The sequence below is a fragment of the Lynx canadensis genome, chromosome A2 (genome assembly GCF_007474595.2).
Source record: "Lynx canadensis isolate LIC74 chromosome A2, mLynCan4.pri.v2, whole genome shotgun sequence".
Classification (NCBI taxonomy): domain Eukaryota; kingdom Metazoa; phylum Chordata; class Mammalia; order Carnivora; family Felidae; genus Lynx; species Lynx canadensis.
Genome location: NC_044304.2, coordinates 154,634,618 through 154,656,092, shown reverse-complemented (window position 1 = coordinate 154,656,092; position 21,475 = coordinate 154,634,618). Strand labels below are relative to the sequence as shown.

Sequence of the window (21,475 nt, the reverse complement as noted above, 5' to 3'; positions counted from 1 at the left end):
TTTTTTTTTAATGTTTATTTATTTTTGAGACAGAGAGAGACAGAGCATGAACGGGGGAGGGGCAGAGAGAGAGGGAGACACAGAATCGGAAGCAGGCTCCAGGCTCTGAGCCATCAGCCCAGAGCCCGACGCGGGGCTCGAACTCGCGGACCGCGAGATCGTGACCTGAGCTGAAGTCGGACGCTTAACCGACTGAGCCACCCAGGCGCCCCCCAGACAATTTGTTTTTAAACAAGTAATACTAATAAGTGAAATTGATGATGTGCTACTTAAGGCCCAGTGAGGTTTCCTCTAAAACACAGCAATAAACCACAAAGTACCAATAAAACTATGACAATTTAAAGCAGTTCTTTTTCAACTGGTTTCTTCTAAAATCATGTCTTTGGTTAGCCAGTGTTGTTCAGAGGCTGACCTGACTCTTTCCTCCAGGACCCTCTTGCTAGATTTTGTATGTTTTATGATTTTTTATTTTAATTAATTAATTAATTTTTAATTTTTTAACTTTTTTTTTAACGTTTATTTATTTTTGAGACAGAGAGAGACAGAGCATGAACAGGGGAGGGTCAGGGAGAGAGGGAGACACAGAATCTGAAACAGGTTCCAGGCTCTGAGCTGTCAGCACAGAGCCCAACACGGGGCTTGAACTCACAGACCGCGAGATCATGACCTGAGCTGAAGTTGGATGCTTAACCGGCTGAGCCACCCAGGCACCCCTTAATTTTTTAACATTTATTTATTTTTGAGGCACAGAGACAGATAGAGCATGAATTGGGGAGGGGCAGAGAGAGAGGGAGATACAGAATCCGAAGCAGGCTCCAGGCTCTGAGCTGTCAGTACAGAGCCCGACACGGGGCTCGAACCCGCAAACCATGAGATCATGACCTGAGCTGAAGTTGGATGCCCAACCGACTGAGCCACCCAGGAGCCCATTTTATTATTTTTTAAATGTTTGTTTATTTTTGAGAGAGAGAGAGAGAGAGAGAGAGAACACGCATGTGCACACACACACACACACACACACACACATGCACGTAGGAGTCGGGTGCGGGGGTAGAAGGAGAAGCAGAGAGGGGAGTGGGGATGGACAGAGGATCTGAAGTGGGCTCTGTGCTAAAGCAGAGACTCTGATGCAAGATTCGAACTTGCATGCGTGATCTGAGCTGAAGTCAGCTGCTTAACCAACTGAGCCACCCAGGCACCCCTTTCCTGGACCGTTGTGGTAGCTAGGTTTCCTTCCACTAGATTCTTGGTTTACCTGTTTTTTTTTTAATGGCTTTATTAAGGTATATAATAAGCTGCACAGATTTAAGATGTACCATTTGATGAGCGTTGGCATGCATACGTCCTTAAAACCACCACCACAGTTAAGAAAATGGACATATCCATCACCCCCAAGAGTTTCCTCTTGCCGTTTTGTTAAAGTCCTCTCCTCCACCACTCCTGCTACCTTCTCCCTCCCTCCCATTGCTGTCTCCAGGCAACTGTTGATCTGCTTTCTGTCACTTTAGATTACTTTGCATTTTCTAAAATTTTATATAAATAGAATCATACAGTATATAGTTTCTTGATTGCTTTCATTCAATGTAATTATTCTGAGGTTCATTCATATCATGTGTATCGATAGTTCATTCCTTTTTTTAGCCAAGTAGTAACCTATTGTATCACCATTTATCTTTTCAGCTGTTGTTGAACGTTTGGGTTGTTTTCAGTTTTTGGTTATTACAGACAAAGCCCCTGTGAACATTTGTGTATAAATCCTTAAAAGAACATATGCTTTCATTTTCCTTGGATAAATACCTCAAAGTAGAATGTCTGTGTCATGTGGTAGGTGTGTGTTTACCTTTTTAAGAAACTGGCAGTCTCTTCCAAAGTGGTTTTACCATTTTACATTCCTGCCAGCAGAGTGTAAGGGTTCTAGTTGCTGTGTGTTCTTGCCAGCACTTGGTATATGTGGCCTTTTTTGTTTTCAGCTATTCTAGTAGGTATGCAGTGGTACATCACTGTGGTTTTCATTTGCATTTCCCTAATATCTGATGGGTCCAATATCTTTTTATGTGCTTACTTGCATCATATTTTTGTGTGCATGAAGCTTCTTTTTTTAAAACTTTTTATTTGAGATAATTGTAGATTCATACTCTTTAATGTTGTATTAGATTTTTCCCCCCTTAGGATTTAAAATTTTTTTAAAGTAATTTCTACACCCAACTCAACTTACAACCTTGAGATCAAGAGTTGCATGCTCCACTGACTGAGCCAGCCCGACGCCCCTGGATTGTTTTGTATTATTGACTTTTGAGAGTTCTTTGTATTTCAAATGCAAGTCTTTTATTGGATCAGTGATAGGCAAATATTTCCTCCCAATCTGTGGCTTACTTTCAAAAATCTCTTAACAGTATCTTGGGATGCACCCCGAAATGAGCTTTAGTTTAATAATAGCCTTAAGGAACATGATGTTTTGTCATTTGGGTGTACTTTAAAAACATCTTAAGATAGAATGTTGGTTCTTTGTAATGTGGACTTCCACCATTTTGGCCATTTTGTATGGGAACTGCATCAGAATTCCTTCCGATTGTATTGTCTTCTGTTTTCTACTGTTCTCGTAGACGAGGAGTTGTTTTTGGTCTCTGGAGTGCCTGTGCATCAGTGGGCAATATTTTGGGAGCATGCCTAGCTTCTTCTGTTCTACAGTATGGTTATGAGGTAGGTATTTCTTTCTAGCTTTTTCTTGAGTATATAAATATATTTTGTTTTTTAGGAAATAGTACTATGGCTATTTAAAACTATGTACAGCTATGTTTGGGTGGGGCAAGGCTTGTGTTAAAAGTAGACAAACTTTTGATAAATCCGAACATAGAGATTATTCATGGGAAAAATGCCCAAGTCTAAAGACAATATAATCAATTGGGAGAAAAGTCTTTGCAACTCATGTTACAGATAAAGAACTAATCTCCCTCGTATGTAAAGAGTATCTGCAAGTTGATAATAAAAAGATCAACAACAAATAGAAAGGAGGGTAAAGGATTTGAATGTGTAGTTCATGAAAAAGAAATAGAAATGGTTTCGAAATATATGACAAAATATGCCACTTTATTTGTAACTTATTCATTCAATAAATATGTATTACAGTCTAAGTGCTCCTAGGCAGTAGGGAGTAGAGCACTGGCCAGAAAAGAGAAAAATCTCCGCCTTTATGGAGCATAGGTGTTAGTTGGTAGAGAAATGCAAATTAAAACTACACTAAAAAAGAAAGGAACTATGCTGTTTACTTGTTATATTGGTAAGAATCCATAAGTTTGATAGCATCTTGTGTTTATGAGAATGTAAATAAGCATTGACTCCCCCCCCCCCCCCGGAGTCACTATGAGACTGTCCATCAAAATTACAGCTGCTCTAACTGAGCTGTTCCACCTCCAGTAAGTAATCCCACAGGTGAATATACTTCCACATATACAAGGTAATATTTCTATACGGTTATTTCAACATTGTTTGTAATAACAAAAATTGATAACAAATGTGAACCAGTAGGGAAATAAACTGTGACATCCTCTTCAACGGAAGGCTGAAGGCCATAAATTAGAATTTGGAAGCTTTCTCCGTCCTGATAGGGAAAGTTCTCAATGGTATGTTAAGTGAAGAAAGCGAGGGTGCAGAACAGCGTGTATTGAGTGAAGCCATTTTTGTAGAATGGCGGAAAAGTTAGAGTATATATTTATATTCGCTTGTGTTTCTAAAACAGTCTCTGGGAAGTAGAAATCAAATAACAATGGTCATATGTTGGGAAAATGAGGATTAAGTGGTTGGGAGAAGAGGTGGGAAGGAGAGTTTTTACTATACAATCTACTTTTTGTTTCTTAGATCATGTGAAAGTATATGTATTTTAAAACCTAAATAATGTAGGTAAGTTAATCTTTTAAAAAGTAGATAAATCTTTAAGTTTTAAAAAATGTTTATTTATTTTGGAGAGAGACAGAGTGTGAGTGGGGGAGGGGCAGAGAGAGAGGGAGACACAGAATCAGAAGCAGGCTCCAGGCTCTGAGCCGTCAGCACAGAGCTCGATGCGAGGCTTGAGCTCACGAACCGCGAGATCATGACCTGAGCTGAAGTCGGACGCTTAACCGACTGAGCCACTCAGGTGCCCCTAAAAAATAAATAAATCTTTAAATAGTTCACCAAAGGTTTGGTCTCAGAAGAATTTTTGTCTAGTTAGGGTCAATGGGAGGTCCTTTGTGCGCTCCCGGTCACCTTTGTTCTAGGCTTCTTAGATTTGCGTCTGGATTATACTCATTGCTTCAGATGGGATTTTGGTTCACCCTGTGTGCTGCTCCCAGGTTTGACTTCTGGAAACGCTAACGTGTCACCGTCTTTTCCAGAAATTTAGGCTGTCTATCCACATCAGGTTCCATTCTCTATTAAACAGAATTCAGCTCTGCAGCCTGGCCTTTGAGGTTCTTTCATCTTGATCTCACCTTTTCCTATCAGTTTTATTCCCTACTGTCCCTCAGCACAAGCCATCTGCTTTGACCATGTAGGAGACTTTCTATCCAGTTCCCAGCCCTCTTTGCTTCAGTCGTGCTGGGAAAGACCGTCAGCTGCCTGTTTTAGCTCTTCCTTAAGACATTGTCTTGCTATATCGGCATCATTAGCTGTTTCCTTCTCTATGTGTTTCTTATTAGGACTGGGCCTTCTCATCTATTCGGCTGCTTGATGCCTCGTGTTATTGTTTGCTGTATTGTTTAATCCCCTCAACCGGATAGAATGTTTGCAGGGGCAGATACTGTCTCCTTGGGAGGCTGTGTGGTGCGAAGAATGAGGATTTGGGAGCCAGTCCTGATTTCACAATTGTAGTACCACTCAGTGTCCCTGGGACTTTAATTGTGCTCTTTGAGCCTCGTGGGGAAGATGCCTGGGAAAACACGCGAAACAGCTCTGTGCCTGGCATGGGCCATTTCCTTGCCAGTCTCCCTGTTCTTCCTGCCCAGCTCCCCACCTGCCCCATGGGTGCTTCTAATGAATGTGCTTGAACGAATCCCCCAGATGGGTAAGGAGGCACCTCTCTCCTCTCTTCTCCAGTATGCCTTTCTGGTGACCGCGGCGGTGCAGTTTGCTGGTGGGATCATCATCTTCTTTGGACTCCTGGTGTCACCAGAAGAAATTGGTGAGGAGAAGCGGCCTTTCTGTTCAGAACATCTTACGGTTATGGGTGAGGCCTGCACGGCCAGGTTCTTGTTCCCTAGGAGAACTGTGAGCCCCTTTCAGTGACTTAGAGGAGTGGCGTTGCTCTGTGTGTCCAGTAGACCCCGTGGGTGGCTCTCCCAGCACAGCTGCGGACGTTGGAGGGGAGCGAGGCTCACCTTCCCGGATTCAGGGAAAACTCTTCATTGGCAAATGAGCTTTGTAATCGAGAATACTGACTGGAAACTAGCATGGAATGTTTCTCATTTCACTTCTTCAGACATTTCTTGTCCTTCGTAAAAGTAATTTAGTGTGATACTCATCTGTGGTTACATACAGAATATGTACGAGCAAAACCACAGAAGCAAATAAATGTACAAGTCCGTCTTTTGAGTTCTTGAAGAGACATGTCAGTTTACGCGTGTGTAGTGAACACTTTATTTTATTTTTTTTAATGTAAGAGAGAGTGTGAAGTAGTTGAAAAAGCATTGCTCTGAAGCCAGGTAAAGTAGAATCAGAGTCCTGGCTTTGTGGCTTATTAGCTGTGTGATCTTAGCTGACCTTGGCCTCTGAACCTTAGTTGCTTCTTCTGTAATGTGGAAATGAAAATAATACCAACCCCACGAGCAATGATACACGCAGAACTCTCGGCCCAGTGCCGGGCATCTAGAAGGCATTCTATAAATGGTGGCTGTTACTGTTGCAGGTATCCCAGGTATTGAGGCAGAAGAAAATTTTGAAGAAGACTCACACAGGCCATTAATTAATGGTGCCGAAAACGAAGATGAATACGAACCTAATTATTCCATTCAAGAAGGCAGCACTATTACCCAAGTCAAGGCAATCAGCTTTTATCAGGCCTGTTGTCTTCCTGGAGTTATACCGGTAAGGGCCCCTCAGATCTCCTTACCACCAGTGAGATATTATGGCCTGAATGTGAACCCTCCCTAGGATAAAGCATCTTTAAGTGTTTAGCTTCTTTTTGATACCTTATTGTAGGAGTATATGTTCAGAGGAATATTGGATAGTGGCCCTCGGCTTGTTTCTAGACTTGAAATTTTATCCGCAGTCTAATGCAGGGGTTGGTGTACATTTTCTGTCAAGAGCCAGATAGTAAATGTTTTTAACTTTGGAGGGGGGATTGTATAGTCTCTATCACACCTACTCATGTCCAGGAAACAAGAAACCCTGGATGGTATGGAACAAATGGGTGTGGACAGGTTTGGCCCGTGAGCTCCAGTGTGCTGACCCTGACCTAGCATTCAAGTAAGAAGGCAGAATTAATGTTTTTTTGGTTTTTGTTTATTAATGTTTATTTATTTTGAATGAGAGCAGGAGAGAGGGGGAGCACATGCACGCATGCACAGGGGAGGAGCAGAGAGAGAGAGAGAGAGGGAGAGAGAGAAACCCAAGCAGGCAGAGCCTGACATGGGGCTCAGTCTCACAAACTGTGAGATCATGACCTAAGCCGAAATCAAGAGTTGGAAGCTTAACCAACTGAGCCACTCAGGTGCCCGAAATTGGTGTTTTTAAATACATTCTTTCTGATTTGTTGAAGTTTTATAGAATTATATGTAGACCAAGAGGGGGTTTTGAATGGTCCATTTCAGTCTGCCTTCTTTGCCTATATTCTTATCATTCCGGGAACAAAATTGTTTGTCCTTTTATTAAAAGGTCCAGAGCACATTACTCCACAGTACTTCTTGGTAATGCATTCCAGTGTTTCCAAAACCTTTACGGTCAGGAGAACCGTCTAACGTGTTAACTAAATCCCTTCTGCTGCAGTTTTTCTGTCTTGATGTTTCGGGCCCTCTAGCACGGGAGTGGAAGTTAAGAGGCCTAGGTTATGTGTCAGGCTTACCCACTAACTCTGTGCGAGGCCTGGGATAAGTCCCTCAGCCCATCCTGTGTCTCTGTTCCCCTTCCCTCTGGAGTGGAAAGTAAACCAGCCTTCCCCGGGGCCTAGAACATTGGGTTATTGTATTGTGAACAAGCACCCGGTTTTGTTTATTTTATTGTCTAATGGTGCTTTACAATGTAACCCCTCAGCTAGATTCAGAGCCTGCAGGTTGTCCTTTCTCATACATACTTGTTCCCTCTGACCTCTGCCTCCAAGCCGAGAGGACCGATATTTGCAAACAGATAGTGAACTATAAGTTAAAATGTAAGTGTGAGTTTCCACAATTCTGTCACCAAAAGATGATATATTATACAAGAGAAATGCAAGTTCCTTTAGGCCTGTTCTCATGCTAGTGATTAGTAATTTTTAACTAGTTATTAAAATACTTTGCTGGTAATAGTTTAATTTCTGGGACAGGACTTAAAAATCTGTTGTTGTTAAGTGTTTTTTTTTTTCTATTCCTTTGTATTTCACAAGCGATTGTTCCCTGACACAGGCAGGGATGCAGAGGAAATCTAGTTAACTTAATTCCTTTGTCTCTGCAGCAGGCTGTCTGGACAAAACGCCCTCATGATTGGGATTTAGCTCTCTAGGGGGTGGCTGTTGCCCTGCCAGGGAAGCTGTTTTAAAACAAGTGATACCTAGGGAATAACTGGCAGCTCCAGGGAAAAGAATATACTAGCCAGACACCCTTTGAAGTCCGGTCTCTCTGCTCCTCCCCCTTTTTCCTTTGATGCTAAATGTCAGGATTTCCTGGTAATAATGTGTTGAATATAGGAGTCTTAGCCCCGCTGCCATCTTTTATTCCTCCAAGTAGAGTCACGAGGCCCATGGCCGTCGTGTTCCTTCATTGCTGACTCACCAAAGATACTTTTTCTTTTCCACTGGAATATAAAGCCTTTGGACACCATAATATGAAAATAGTTTTAACGTTGATGCTTTTTTTAGACCTTGAAACTGGAGTGTAGTCCTATTGCCCTCCACTGTTCATAGTGTTAACTTTGCAGGAAGTAGACGAACCAGAAAGGTTTGGCTGCTTGGAAGAAAAGCTGAGATGCTTACTGGATTTCTTTGCTTTTGGTTAATGATAGTGGGATGAATACCTTTTATCTTTGTCTAAATAAAGAAAGACGAGTAAATGCCCTGCCTTTTAGGTTCAAAACACTGGTTTGCTTCTACCAGAGAACTGGAAGGAGAAGAAATTGGGGACAGTCAAGAAATAGTCCTATGTGTTCTTATTTTAAAGGCCTGCTGCATGTGCTTTTCTGGAAGCTAATGGGGATAAAGAGAAGAGGGAGACTAGGCAAAGTCAGGGAATCTATAGAAATGTTTAATTCTAGAATCAGGTGGGTTCATCCCAAACTCCTGTGTCTGGTTTTGCTTTTTTAATTATGTTAAAAATTGTGGTCCTGCTGTGCTATTTGTTCTCACTGATAGTCGAATGTTTTTCTTGTAGTATTCACTGGCCTATGCCTGCTTGAAGTTGGTAAATTACTCCTTCTTCTTCTGGTTGCCCTTTTATCTGAGTAACAACTTTGGATGGAAGGAGGCTGAAGCTGACAAGCTGTCCATTTGGTACGATGTTGGAGGAATTATAGGTAAGGCCAGATGCATCTTTTTCTGTAAGGGGAATTAGTCACTAGTAATATTTTACTGGGTTATGAAATCTGACATCCTTTAAAGTTTTATTACTTAGTCCACAGCCATTTTTCCTAAAGTGTCCAATCAGTAAACACACAAACTCTTAAAAAAAAAAAAAGAAAAAAAGAATCCATAGAAAAGAAGAGCCAGCCCCCGGCAGCCCTGTGATTTATAGGGCTCTTGTTTCTCCGTTCTTTGTTTATGGATCAGTTCTTTTGTGTTGGGAAGCACAGCGATGTTTCCCTCCGTGATCTCTTTAAGTGTAACCCTTTCGTACACTTGTAAGTGATATCTGAGCTCTAAAGCTAATCACATGCCAGGGAGCCGAGTTAGAATGTGAATGTGTTCATTTGACCTATTTCCCACCACCTTTCCCACCACCCACACCAAAGAAGGGGAGATACTAGCTTAGTGTGTAGATTTTGTCAGACCATAGAGGTAGGAATAATAGGGGGATTAATTCCTATGCGCATTTTGCAGCTGTTTCATTGTACACAGCAGATTTTAATGGTAACTTTTTGCTATAGCTGGAAGTATAAACAAGTACGGGAGAAACCTTAAAACAAGACAGCGGTACGGACTGCGGTAGTGGGTGTTACTGCTGTTGCTGTGGCAAAACCTTAACATCTTTTCTGTGCTGTTTGGATTTAGAATTGTGGTAAGGCTAAACTGTCCTGAGCACGTGAGAGCAGTGCATCCTCAGGCGATACCCTGTTATTGTACTTGAACTTGTCTGCCCTTAGCCTTAGATACAGAGCCAAAGGTGAGGCTGTCACCTTTAGACCTGCTCATACCTCTGGATCCTGCTGTCTGATGAGGATGTACCAGATGTCCCATAGTCCCTAGAACTCGAAATGGGGCTGTATCTAAAGGTGACCTTGTTGTTTGAAGGATTCACATCACCTCTTTTTAAAGATCCTGGCCTGTGCATTATCACCAGACCATAATCACTGCATTTAATTTTAGTGAACATTTATTGGCTGCTACTAATAGCCTGTGAGGCATGGTCTTCAATGAATCATCTTTTTTTGTTTGTTTGTTTAATGCTTATTTATTTTGGGAGAGAGAGAGAGAGAGAGAGAGAGAGAGCACACATGTGTGAGTCAGGGGGAGGGGCAGAGGGCGGGCCTATGCACAAGAGAAAGAGGGAGAGACAGAGAGAGAGAATCCCAAGCAAGTTCTGTCTGAGCCATCCAGGAGCCCCTAATGAATCATCTTAAAACAATTTTTTTTAATGTTTATTTATTCTTGAGAGAGAAAGAGACAGAACGCAAGTGGGGGAGGGGTGGGCAGACACACACACACACACACACACACACACACACACACAGAATCCGAAGCAGGCTCCAGGCTCCCAGGTGTTAGCACAGAGCCCGACGTGGGGCTCAAAGTTACAAACTGAGAGATCATGACCTGAGCCGAAGTCGGACGCTTAACTGACTGAGCCACCCAGGCACCCCCGTATCTTTTAAAATAAAAAGCAGAAGAATTAGGAAAAGCCTTCACAGCTGGTTTGAAAAGGGAGAACAGCAAGAGACAGTGGGTGGTTTTGATGATTTTTCCTTATTTTGCTGTCTGATTCGTGGTGTCCTGTCCCTGTCATCCATCATGGCAATTGACAGTCAGGCATTCTTCCTAAAAGGAAGCTCTGGTGGAAGCTTTTTAGGAGAGTCAGCCCTCTTTTTGGGTGGACCAGTCTCAGGGTCCTATAGCAGGTAGAGGGTACATGGTGAATGAGTTTCAGGTAACTGAGCTAAGTGATAAACGATTTTGATTGTGATGGGCTCCTTGTGCTTTGCAGGTGGAACTTTGCAAGGTTTCGTCTCTGACGTATTACAGAAGAGAGCCCCGGTTTTAGCTCTGAGTCTGCTTCTGGCAGTTGGGTCCCTCGTTGGATACAGCCGTGAGTATTCCCTTGCAATTCAATTATTTTTCCGATCTCTTAGGACTAAGGCCTTTGCCATGAGTCAGCGATCAACGCCAGGGAGATCCTTGAGACCGGCTACAAAGGCTGATCCGAGACCTTTGTATGGTCCTGTAAATGCCTGGTAAAAGTATCATCACGTAGTTTTATTTGTGTTGGGGAGGAAACTGGCATCTCTTCTGCTTTGTTGGTTTGTTTAAAAGCTTGCTTGGGAGTGTATATGCTTTGTTTGAGGGTAGGCTCCAGAGGGCCAGCGTTAGAGGCAATAAAACAATAAAAGGGAAAGGGTTTCAAAAGGGGAGAGATGGTAATTAGTAGGTTTGGTATATGTCCCTTAAGATGCTGCTGAGAAGGGAGTAGAGTTTTTCCTTAGCTTTTAGAAGTCTCATTAGCTCGAGCACCAGCAAGTGGCAGACATTACAAATAGAAGTTGGGGCAGGCGGTGAAAGACTTGTAGCCCTTTGTTGTCTCTGGGAGTGATCTGTGAGGTCACCGAGATCCAGATCTTTGTGTGCTGTTCGCTGCGGGCCCGTGTAATCCGTTCTTAAAGTCAGCACGCTGTTTCTGTGTCCCTCCTCGTAGGTTCTCCAAATGATAAGTCCATTAACGCACTTCTGATGGCGGTTACAGGTATGTTGTGTGGCTCCGTTTCGTTATACTATTACTACTCCTCTGTAAATAAAAAGAAGAGAGGGAAACTGTGTGCTCTTTCAGTTTGAGTAATACTAACCCTTCGTTATGGAGAACTCACATGGTAAAAGGAAAACTGTCTACTTCAGATTCTGTTTCTCTGCTCTTATGTGACCTCTTCAGTCCTATTTGTTAGAGAAGCAGTCCCTTTTGACAGAGATTTTCTAGTACTTTTTTTTACTTTATTTTTTTAAGTTTATTTATTTATTTTATTATTATTATTTTTTAATTTTAATGTTTATTTTGATTTTTGAGACAGAAAGAGACAGAGCATGAGTAGGGGTAGGGCAGAGAGAGAGAGGGAGACACAGAATCTGAAGCAAGCTCCAGGCTCCAAGCTGTCAGCACAGAGCCCGATGTGGGGCTGGAACCCATAGACCGTGAGATCATGACCTGAGCCAAAGCCGGATGCCCAACTGACTGAACCACCCAGGCGCCCCTAAGTGTATTTATTTTTGACAGAGAGAGAGATAGAGAGAGAGAGAGAGAGACAGAGCACGAGTGGGGGAGGGGCAGAGAGAGGGAGACAGAATCCGAAGCAGGCTCCAGGCTCTGAGCTGTCAGCACAGAGCCCGACGCGGGGCTCGAACTTGAGGACCGCGAGATCATGATCTGAGCCGAAGTTGGACGCTGAACCGACGGAGCCACCCAGGCGCCCCTCTGGTATTTTTTGATTGGCTTCAGCTTCCCCTGTTACTTCTAGAAGCGAGTTAGGAAGATGGCACATTAGAAACCAGTTCACCAGCTTTCAGTGTTGGAATTGGCCAGTGTTTCTCCACTGGAGCAGCAGATGAAACAGTTGAGTGTAATCAGGGCCGTGGTATAGAAAAATGACTTTTAAACTTTAGATCATACTCAGGAGAGTGAGAGCTGCTCATGATACGTGAGGCACATGGAGCTCATTCCAGCCGTGCGAACAGATTCTCACGGGCCAGCCTCTGCTCAGTCCTCAGACAGCCTTGCGGGGGGCGGTGGCTGAGAAGAACCATCTGCGCCGCTTGTGGAGCTGCTTCTCTTCACTCTTATTTTCAGTACGTGTGGTTGAATTTGGATAGTCAAATGCTCAGTTGATACAACTCTACCGTAGTAGAAGTCGACAAGCGAGTGTAATTAGTTACTAATGAACGCAGCCTTTGCAGCATTAGAAAGGCTGTATGTTTACTGTATTTTCTGTATCTTTGGCTTTTATAAAAATATACTGCCGTATCACGTAATTCAAGTAGGACTTTCAGAAAAGCAGATGCCAACTAGTTTGAAGATGTCACTATCTGGGAGAGTGTTCATTTTTACTGGTTTCTTCTCCCCCCCCCCCCCTTCACTGTTTCTCTTCAGCATATTGATTAAAATGTTGAGGAGTGCCTGGGTGGCTCAGTGGGTTAAGCATCCAACTTTGGCTCATAATCTCCATATGACCGTGAGGTCATAATCTCACGGCTCGTGAGTTCGAGCCCCACGTCAGGCTCTGTGCTCACAGCTCAGAGCCTGGAGCCTGCTTCTGTGTCTCCCTCTCTTTCTGCCCCTTCCCTGCTTACACTCTGTCTCTCTCTCTCTCAAAAATAAATAAACATTAAAAAAAATGTTTGGATAAGAGCTTATCTTGTCCAGTAGATTTCTAGTGGTGTTAAGAATAGTGTGTTAATAGGGGCGCCTGGGTGGCGCAGTCGGTTAAGCGTCCGACTTCAGCCAGGTCACGATCTCGCGGTCCGTGAGTTCGAGCCCCGCGTCAGGCTCTGGGCTGATGGCTCAGAGCCTGGAGCCTGTTTCCGATTCTGTGTCTCCCTCTCTCTCTGCCCCTCGCCCGTTCATGCTCTGTCTCTCTCTGTCCCAGAAATAAATAAACGTTGAAAAAAAAAAAATTTAAAAAAAGAATAGTGTGTTAATGACAACCTGTTTTGTTTATGACTTCAGGATTTTTTATTGGTGGACCTTCTAATATGATTAGCTCTGCTATTTCTGCGGACCTGGGTCACCAAGAGCTGATCCAAGGGAGCAGTGAGGCTTTGGCGACCGTCACAGGAATTGTTGATGGAACCGGAAGCATTGGAGCAGCGGTAGGCCAGGTGAGAGAACAGGAGAGGGGGTGAAACTGAGTGGTGAGTAGTCTCTCAATGGTCCAAGAATTTACATCTGCCCACTGGGCCACAGTAGGTGGCACTCTAGTGCTATACAGGACACTTTCCCGTAAAGCCTTACGTTGCTAATCTCCTCTGAGGTCAGCTAATGTGACCTGATATGGAAGGTCTTTCTACGTTTTTTAGTTTCTTCTTCCCACTTTAATATCCAGATTCTTCCTGTCTGGAAATTAGCTGACACCTCATAAGACAGCTCTCAGTCCCAGTTTGCTACTCCTTTCTTCCTAGCCTGAACTTGGCAGTCTGCGGGGCCCCGAGACACATGCTTCTCGTTATCCCCCACCTGGCATGCACACACACCCTACCTCCTCTCTCCTACCAGACACACACGTTCTTCACGTGGATCCCTACCAGAAATCGCCACGGACTCTGGCAGCTGCTCTGAGTCATTTTCTCTGTTTCCAATGGCTGTGTCTCAAAGGGCGGTTCATTAAAGTCTTGGGTCAGGATCATCTAGGTGATTTATTAAAGTACAGAACGCTAAGCTTACCACAGGCTTGCTGATTTAGAACATAGAGATCTGCGTTTCAAAAAGCCTTCCTGGTGATTGTGATGCACTCTAAACTTGAGATCGGCTAGGCTAAGATTGGCCTACAATAAGTAGTCAGAACAACTCAAATCGATCTTGTTTTGCTTAAATTCAACCTTTTCTTTGGGACAGTTGTGAGTCATGCCTGTCTTAGGTTATACTTTTCCAGCACATTGAGTGCTGCTTTTGCAAAAATAAGGATCAGAGAATCATCTGCGTAGATAAAATAGTTGAAACTTTGGAAGTGAATGAGATGTTTAATGGGGAAGGAAAATATAGACAAAATCTCAGAGGCTGCCCAGTGGTCGAAGAAACAGGAAGTCAGCAGGGTGACGTGTAGGAAAGGGGAGGTGTTAGTCAGTAAGGTCATAGGTATAGAGAGGCCAGAGAAGGAGAATGGAATCGAAAACGCTCTTAGTTTTGACAGGTCATTATCGGACCTGAATATTGCTGTTTGGTTTGCTCTGTGGGGCTAGATCACCGATGCCGGATTGCTGGTGGTTAATGAGAGAGCAAGAATTGAGGAAGATAAGCCATCTTGATGCTTATCACTACTCAGCCGTATCTTGTATATTTATTTGTGAATGTCTGACTCCCCCGCCATGTTGTAAGGATCACGAGGGCAGCATTTTGCATCGTGTTCTGCTGTAGCTCCAGTACATAGAACAGTGCCTGGCACACAGTAGACCTTCCAGCATCTGTTGAGTTGTTGTAGAACGACTGATCGATGTGATTGATGTGCTTATTAGCATATTTGATGATGAGACTGAAGAGGAAGAAAAATCCAACAAAAAGTAGGAGAAATTTGCTTACTTGATTGTGCTCTGGAATAGAAACCAAAGAATGCTGTTGGCTACCAGTTCAGAGGTCTTCGTGTTCATGTAAGCGATCGGGGTGGTTGTATTGGGCATCCTTTTCTGACACTACTGTATTTCAGGTTCTCGTTTCTCACTGATGTTTTCTGCATTAACCAAGTAGGCATGTTATAATGAGCATTTCAAGGAGCTTATTTTTGTGTAGGGTGCCTCACCTGCCAGTATTTGGATCCCTAACTGTGTATGTGGGTTAGCGTTGGGTTTACTTTGGTGGTCAGGGAAGTGGGTCAGGAGTGAATCATTGTTAGCTTTATTCGTTCCTCTTCCATGTTGATTTTTGAGTAATTTCCCATTGCTTGGGGCATGAAATCCCAAACTCTGTGACTTAATATCAGAAACTTGATGAGCTTTGTCCCAGCTCTCTGAACTTACCCTGAACAGCTTTCTTTCCCCACCTTTCCTTGACTTCACAAGAAAATTGCCCTCTCAGTTTCCATAGCACTTGGTGCTCACCTCTAACAGTGCTTGTCATGGGGCATCCCGCTTCCTGGTTTATCTGTCTGTGCCAGACTGCATTCCTTGCAAACAGGAACTGTTTCTTTCCTCCAATGCTTAGTGTGTTTATGACACACAGTAGGGGATCAGTAAGGTTAAATCGTGGTGTCTACCCAAGAAAAATGAGCACACGTGTCCACGTATGTTCATAGCTGGATTTTTCCTAACAGCTAAAAATTAGAAAAAACTCAAATGTCCACCAACTGAAGAATGGATGAACAAAATGTGGTGTATTCATTATGATGGAGTAGTATTTTTAAGGGGGTATCTGGCACTTTAAAGAGGATAGATGTTACATAGATGGACCTAAAAAATATTATGCTAAGTGAAAGAAGCCAGTTACAAAAGACCACATACTGTAAATGATTTCATTCATGTGAGATATCCAAAATGGGCGAAAGAGAGTAGTGGTTGCCTGGGAGCAGGTGGGCGTGAGGAGTGACTACTGATAGGTACGAGGTCTCTTTGTGGGGGGGAGGGTGGGGTGGTGGTGGTGATAGAAATGGCTTATAGATTATGGTAATGGTTGCACAATTCTGTAAGTATACTCAAAACCATTGAGCTGCATGGGTGAACTTTATGTTATATAAGTTATACATCAATAAAACTATTTAAAAGAAAGATAAAGTAACAGAAAGACATGGGGGCACTGCTCTGAGCTCTTTAATGAGCGACCAGATCTCATAGTTTCATAATCTAGGGTAAATCACTCACTTGTTTTGCTTTTTAATGTTTGTTTGTGTTTGAGAGTGAGAGAGAGAGACGCACACAGAGTGCAAGTCAGGGAGGGGCAGGGAGAGAGGGAGACATAGAATCTGAAGCAGGCTTCAGGCTCTGAGCTGTCAGCACAGAGGCCGATGCCGGGCTTGAACTCACAGGCAGTGAGATCGTGACCTGAGCCGAAGTCGGATGCTTAATGGAGCCACCCAAGCGCCCCTCACTTGTTTGGCTTTTAAATTTGTTTGCTTACGAATTTCACTGGTAGTGTGTGATGGAAGAACATGTGTGAAACTCACACCTGTGGTCGGTTGATTTTTGACAAGGGCACCAAGACCATTCAATGGGGAAAGAATGGTTTCTTCACCAAATGGTGCTGGGAAAACCGGATATTCACACACACAGAAGGATGAAGATGGACCCTTGCCTTATAGCATAGACAAAAAATTAATGCAAAATGGATTAAATACCCAACTTTAAGAGCTAAAACCATGAAAACTCTTAGAAGAGGGGTGCGTGGGTGACTCAGTTGATTGAGGTCTGACTCTTGATTTCAGCTCAGGTTCTGATCTCATGGTTTGTGAGATCAAGCCCTGCTGTGGGTTCTGCGCTGACAGCACGGAGCCTGTTTGGTATTCTCTCTCTCTCCCTCTCCCTCTCTCTGCCCCTCCCTTGCTCACGTGTGCATGTGCATGCACGAGCTCTCTCTCCCAAACATTAAAATAAAAAACTCTTCAAGAAGAAATCATAGGGCGCCTGGGTGGCTCAGTCGGTTGAGCGTCCGACTTCGGCTCAGGTCATGATCTCACGGTCTGTGAGTTCGAGCCCCGCGTCAGGCTCTGTGCCGACGGCTCAGAGCCTGGAGCCTGCTTCGGATTCTGTGTCTCCCTCTCTCTGACCCTCCCCCATTCATGCTCTCTCTCTCTCTCTCTGTCTCAAAAAAAATAAAGGTTAAAAAAGAAAAAAAAAGAAATCATAGTGACAAATCTTTATGACAAATGTGTACAAATGGCCAATAAACATTTGTGAAGATTCTCAAGATCCTTCGTTATTAGGGAAATGCAAATAAAAAACACAGTGAGATGCCACTTCACACCTTTCAGGATGGCTGTAATTTAAAACAAGGGCAACAACAACAGAAAATAACAAGTACTTATGAGGATGTGGAGAAGCTGGAACTCTTTGACATCGCTGGTGGGAATGTAGAATGGTGCAGCCACTCTGGAAAATGCTTTAGTGGTCCCTCAAATAGTGAAACATGGAATTACCGTGTGACCCAGCAGTTCCGCTCCTAGGAATATACCTTAAAGAACTGAAAACAGGACTCACATGTTTGTATACCAGTGTTCATTGCAGCATTATTCATAATAGCCAAAAGGTGGAAACAATCCAAATGTTGATCAGTTGATGACTAGATAAATAAAATGTGGTGTGTCCACCCCAGAGAATATTATTCAGCCATAAAAGGGGATAGTGTTCTGACACATGCTGCAACCTTGAAGATAGTATGCTCAGTGGAATAAGCCAGACACAAAAGGACAAATATTGTGTGATTCCATCTAACATGAAATATCTAGGACAGGCAAATTCTTAGAGATAGAAAGTAGATTAGAGGTTACCAGGGACTGGGGAGAAGGGGTGGTGGGGAGTTACTGCTTAATGGGTGCAGACTTTCTGTTTCGGGCGATGAAAATTTTTGGGAATAGATAGTGGTGATGGTTGTCCAACATTGTGAATGTACTCAATGCCTTTGAATCATACACTTAATGATGGGTAAAATGGCTAACTTTATGTTACATATATTTTATCAGAATTGAAAAACAAGGTGGGTTAAACGCTAATGGACCCTTTTCGGCAATTGAAACAAAGTCAAAGAACATGCTGTAGAATGTTAAAACTGTACAGAAATCCTCTGCTTAAATAACACAATCGAAAATGAACAGTACGCTTGGAAGACCAACTGTTTTTGAAAGCTTCAGTTACAGTACCTTTCACTGGAAGAAAGAATGATTAAACGGAAATGGCTTGAGGATGTTAATTTTCCTCTCTTAGTAGCAAAGTGAATAAAAATAAACCTGAAGTCCTGTCATCTGCTCTGCAGTTTTTGTATTTGGACTCTGCCAGCTTACAAGATGAAGGCCAGGTATCTTTAAGTAGGAACACACACGTGAAAGCTTTGGAAACTGAAAACCATTCTACAAATCCTAACTCACTTTCTGGAAGAGCTGTGTTTAATCCACCTTTCAGCTACTTCGTGTGATTAATTTATAAAGGATTATGTCGTAATTTCTTTTTCTCCCTTGTAGTATTTAGTGTCTTTGATCCAGGACAACCTGGGATGGATGTGGGTGTTCTACTTTTTCATTCTCATGGTAAGTGAGCGTGTGCCTTTTTTTTTTTTTTTAACTTGTAGTTTTTCTTACTAATTTAGTTCAAAGCATTTACTTAAATCTCTTCTTAAACTGGCAAAATTGCTGATGGGTTTTAATGACCCTGTGGTGAAAAGTAACATTTTATGAGTCTATGAGATACATTCTTTCAAGGTGGGAATGGGTCTTTAGTTTGCCCTTGATCTAAGCCTAATGAGTATTGTCATGTATAATTCCAAAAAAAAAAAAAAAATGGTGAGAGACTTACTGAAAGTATCACCAACTGTTAACCGGTGTATTCTTCCCGGGTACTCTCTATCTGCTAAATATAATTTGGAATTCTGAAGGAAATTACAGTGTACCCCAAGCAACATCAGGCTCAAAAAGAAGCATTGCTGTAATTAATACCGTGGTGTGTCGGTTCTAAAACGATGAGAATCTCTTGAGAAAATATTTGTCGTGCCTTGAACATTCTTGGCTGGAATTGTGTACTTTCTGGGAAATAGCCAATTCAGAATAAGGCCTTACCGTTTTAAAATGTTCCTGTCTGTTGAATAAGCACGTGACCTGACCTCTTACATTATTGGTGAGATGATGCTCGAGACAGGTCTCCCTGAGAGAGTCTGGTGACAGCTTCATCCAGGAGGGGATGCATTTAATATCCCACTCCTAAATCTAGTGCATCCTGATTGGAGACAACCTCAATCGCCCCAGGTCCAGGCACGGCCCTCCAGCCTCGTCCGAGGAGCCTGGAGTTCTCTGGAGCTGCCTCAAGGCTGCGTACTCTGCTGTCACAAAGGACGCTTCTCCTGCCTAACTGCCTTCTAGCTTCTGAAGACTGGACTGTGTGTCCCTGTGTTCCACTTCTGACATCTGTGCTAAATAGAGGGAGATATCTCCTTATGAACCTGCCGTGTGATCACACAAGATTTTGTACTAGAAAGAAAACTGGATCCATTCTAAGAAACACGTTTTAAAGTGAGCTCCAGGGGCGCCTGGCTGGCTCTGTCAGTAGATCATGCGACTCTTGATCTTGGGGTCATGAGTTCAAGCCCCACATTGGGTTCAGAGATTACTTACTTACTTAAAAAAAATTAAAAAAATAAAAAGAAAGTGAGCTCTAGTATCAATTTTCTGCTCTGCCTATGGCAAATCATTTAATCTGTGTACATTAGTTCTTTTTCTGGAGACTGTGTAACATTAAATTTAAAAAAATATATTAACTGATTTTTGGAATCATTTTTTTAATTCATTAAAGATCAAGTTATCTTTGCACGCAGTCATAATGAATGTAATTATCCAAATTCATTATTACGTTCAAAACATGGTGCTCTAACAGAATTCGTTAGATTGTCACTGCATATTTAATGCTTTTTTCTCTTCACAGACAAGTTGTACGATTCTATTTATCTCACCATTAATAGTGAGGGAAATACGCCATCTCATGCAAAGACGACAGGCTCACTCACTGAGTGAGTGAGCGGTGCCTGCAGGAGAAAAGAACACTGGGAGACGCATCAGGACTCTTCTCTCTTTTAATTCACCCTATTTGGGCGTTGTCTTAAGAGCTCCAACGAAACCTCAGATCGGCAAGCCTCTTTCACCTTGTGACGCTGACGATTGGTGAAGGCTGGGCTGTTTTTCTGCACTACACAAATTATCGTGGATGATTTTATTGCTGTCGTTCCATAAACGTACTGAGTGGCCTATGAATTTGCCAGCGTCTTTACTTGGCCTGTTGAGATTTGTCCTTTTCACCTTAAGTACTGTATTGGACCTGGACTGGATTCTCCAGCCCGGAAAGTTGAGTGACCATGAGACAGTTGCACATGGTTCGTATCAGTGACGGGCTCCGTGAATAGGAAAGGATCATTGGATTTTGCTTTGATAATGAGTTTGCAGAGAGCGGCTCATCTTTGAAGCATCAAATCCTGGTCGAGTGCTCAAGCTGGATCAAGCGTAAGGCTGCCTTGGACAAAGAATCCCTTTGTTAAACTGTGGTGGGAAAATCACACTACATGGTGACTGGCTCGGTCACTCTGTATCTGATCTAAAGTTATTCAGCTCTGGATGCAGAAATATCTTCAAATTATTGTCAGCTCATTCTCTTCTGTCTTCATTCAAAATTTACTTCGATTCCTGGAAGTATTCAGTCTTCCTTTCAAGGACCATAAGGTACATCATCAGTTGTTGTGAACATTCCAAGGTGTAGCTCACAACTGAAGTACTCCACCCCAGATTTGCTGTCTGGGAACGTTAGGATCCACTAGGAAGCTAATCTCCTTAGCCCTGTTTTCAGAGAATTGATCTCTCTCACGACCGGGTTCCTTGAGTTACCTCAGCAGAAGACTAGAATTAGAGGAAAAACCTTCTGTCCTAGTAAGTGTTAGGTATGTGACCTTGAATCATATTAATGGGTTACTAGGGCCTGAGGACCAGGCATCTATTCTTTAGAAGTTTGTAGTGTGTATGTCTTCAAGGCTGTGAATTCTATACTAATTACCGATATGTTAAAGTCATTCTGTATATATATATATTTTAAATTATGGACACAAACTAGGGGGAAAATGTGCAATTTTGAGGGCTGCCTAATTCACATTGGGATAGGGAATATTTTTCAGCTTCTTACTTTATACTGTAAAGTGTGATGTGTTTATGGACTTGTTAATGTTATTTAATCAAGCAGATTTCCAATCAGTTAATTGCTCATTACTGACAAAAAAGGGAAAATATGAAACACAGGAAGGGAAAATAAACTGACTTTTGTAGTAAATATCTGTCCATCTGGTTATTTAAATATATACTCTGAGTTTCTTGTTCTAGAACGTGATTCGTGCCTTATGATTTCCTGCTGTTGACCATTTACTGACCCTACGGTGTTGCCAGAGTGTTCAGCTAGCCCCAGAAATGGCCCCATTTCTGTTACGTTCTGTGGACACTTTCCCTTCCCCTTTGTGTGAGACTATACTAAGTTTGGATGAGTTGCCTGATTGCAATTTAAGAGTTGTCCGTAGACGGATGCCATTTTTAT

The 21,475-nt window shown here is 42.7% G+C and overlaps 1 protein-coding gene across 5 annotated transcripts in view; it reads left to right on the top strand.

Annotated features, from left to right (window-relative positions):
- SLC37A3 (solute carrier family 37 member 3) overlaps positions 1–21,217 on the top strand; it is a 45,563-nt gene extending 24,346 nt beyond the window's left edge. For 3 of the 5 annotated variants that reach the window (XM_030308561.1, XM_030308562.1, XM_030308563.1), the window contains 9 exons: positions 2,604–2,700; positions 5,071–5,155; positions 5,879–6,057; positions 8,529–8,670; positions 10,515–10,616; positions 11,220–11,267; positions 13,236–13,387; positions 18,382–18,447; positions 19,832–21,217. In XM_030308561.1, the coding sequence (XP_030164421.1) occupies positions 2,604–2,700; positions 5,071–5,155; positions 5,879–6,057; positions 8,529–8,670; positions 10,515–10,616; positions 11,220–11,267; positions 13,236–13,387; positions 18,382–18,447; positions 19,832–19,924 (964 nt within the window). In that variant the 3' untranslated portion in view covers positions 19,925–21,217. The other 2 variants (XM_030308565.2, XM_030308564.1) reach the window with 2 other exon arrangements.
- Positions 21,218–21,475: the final 258 nt, after the last annotated feature.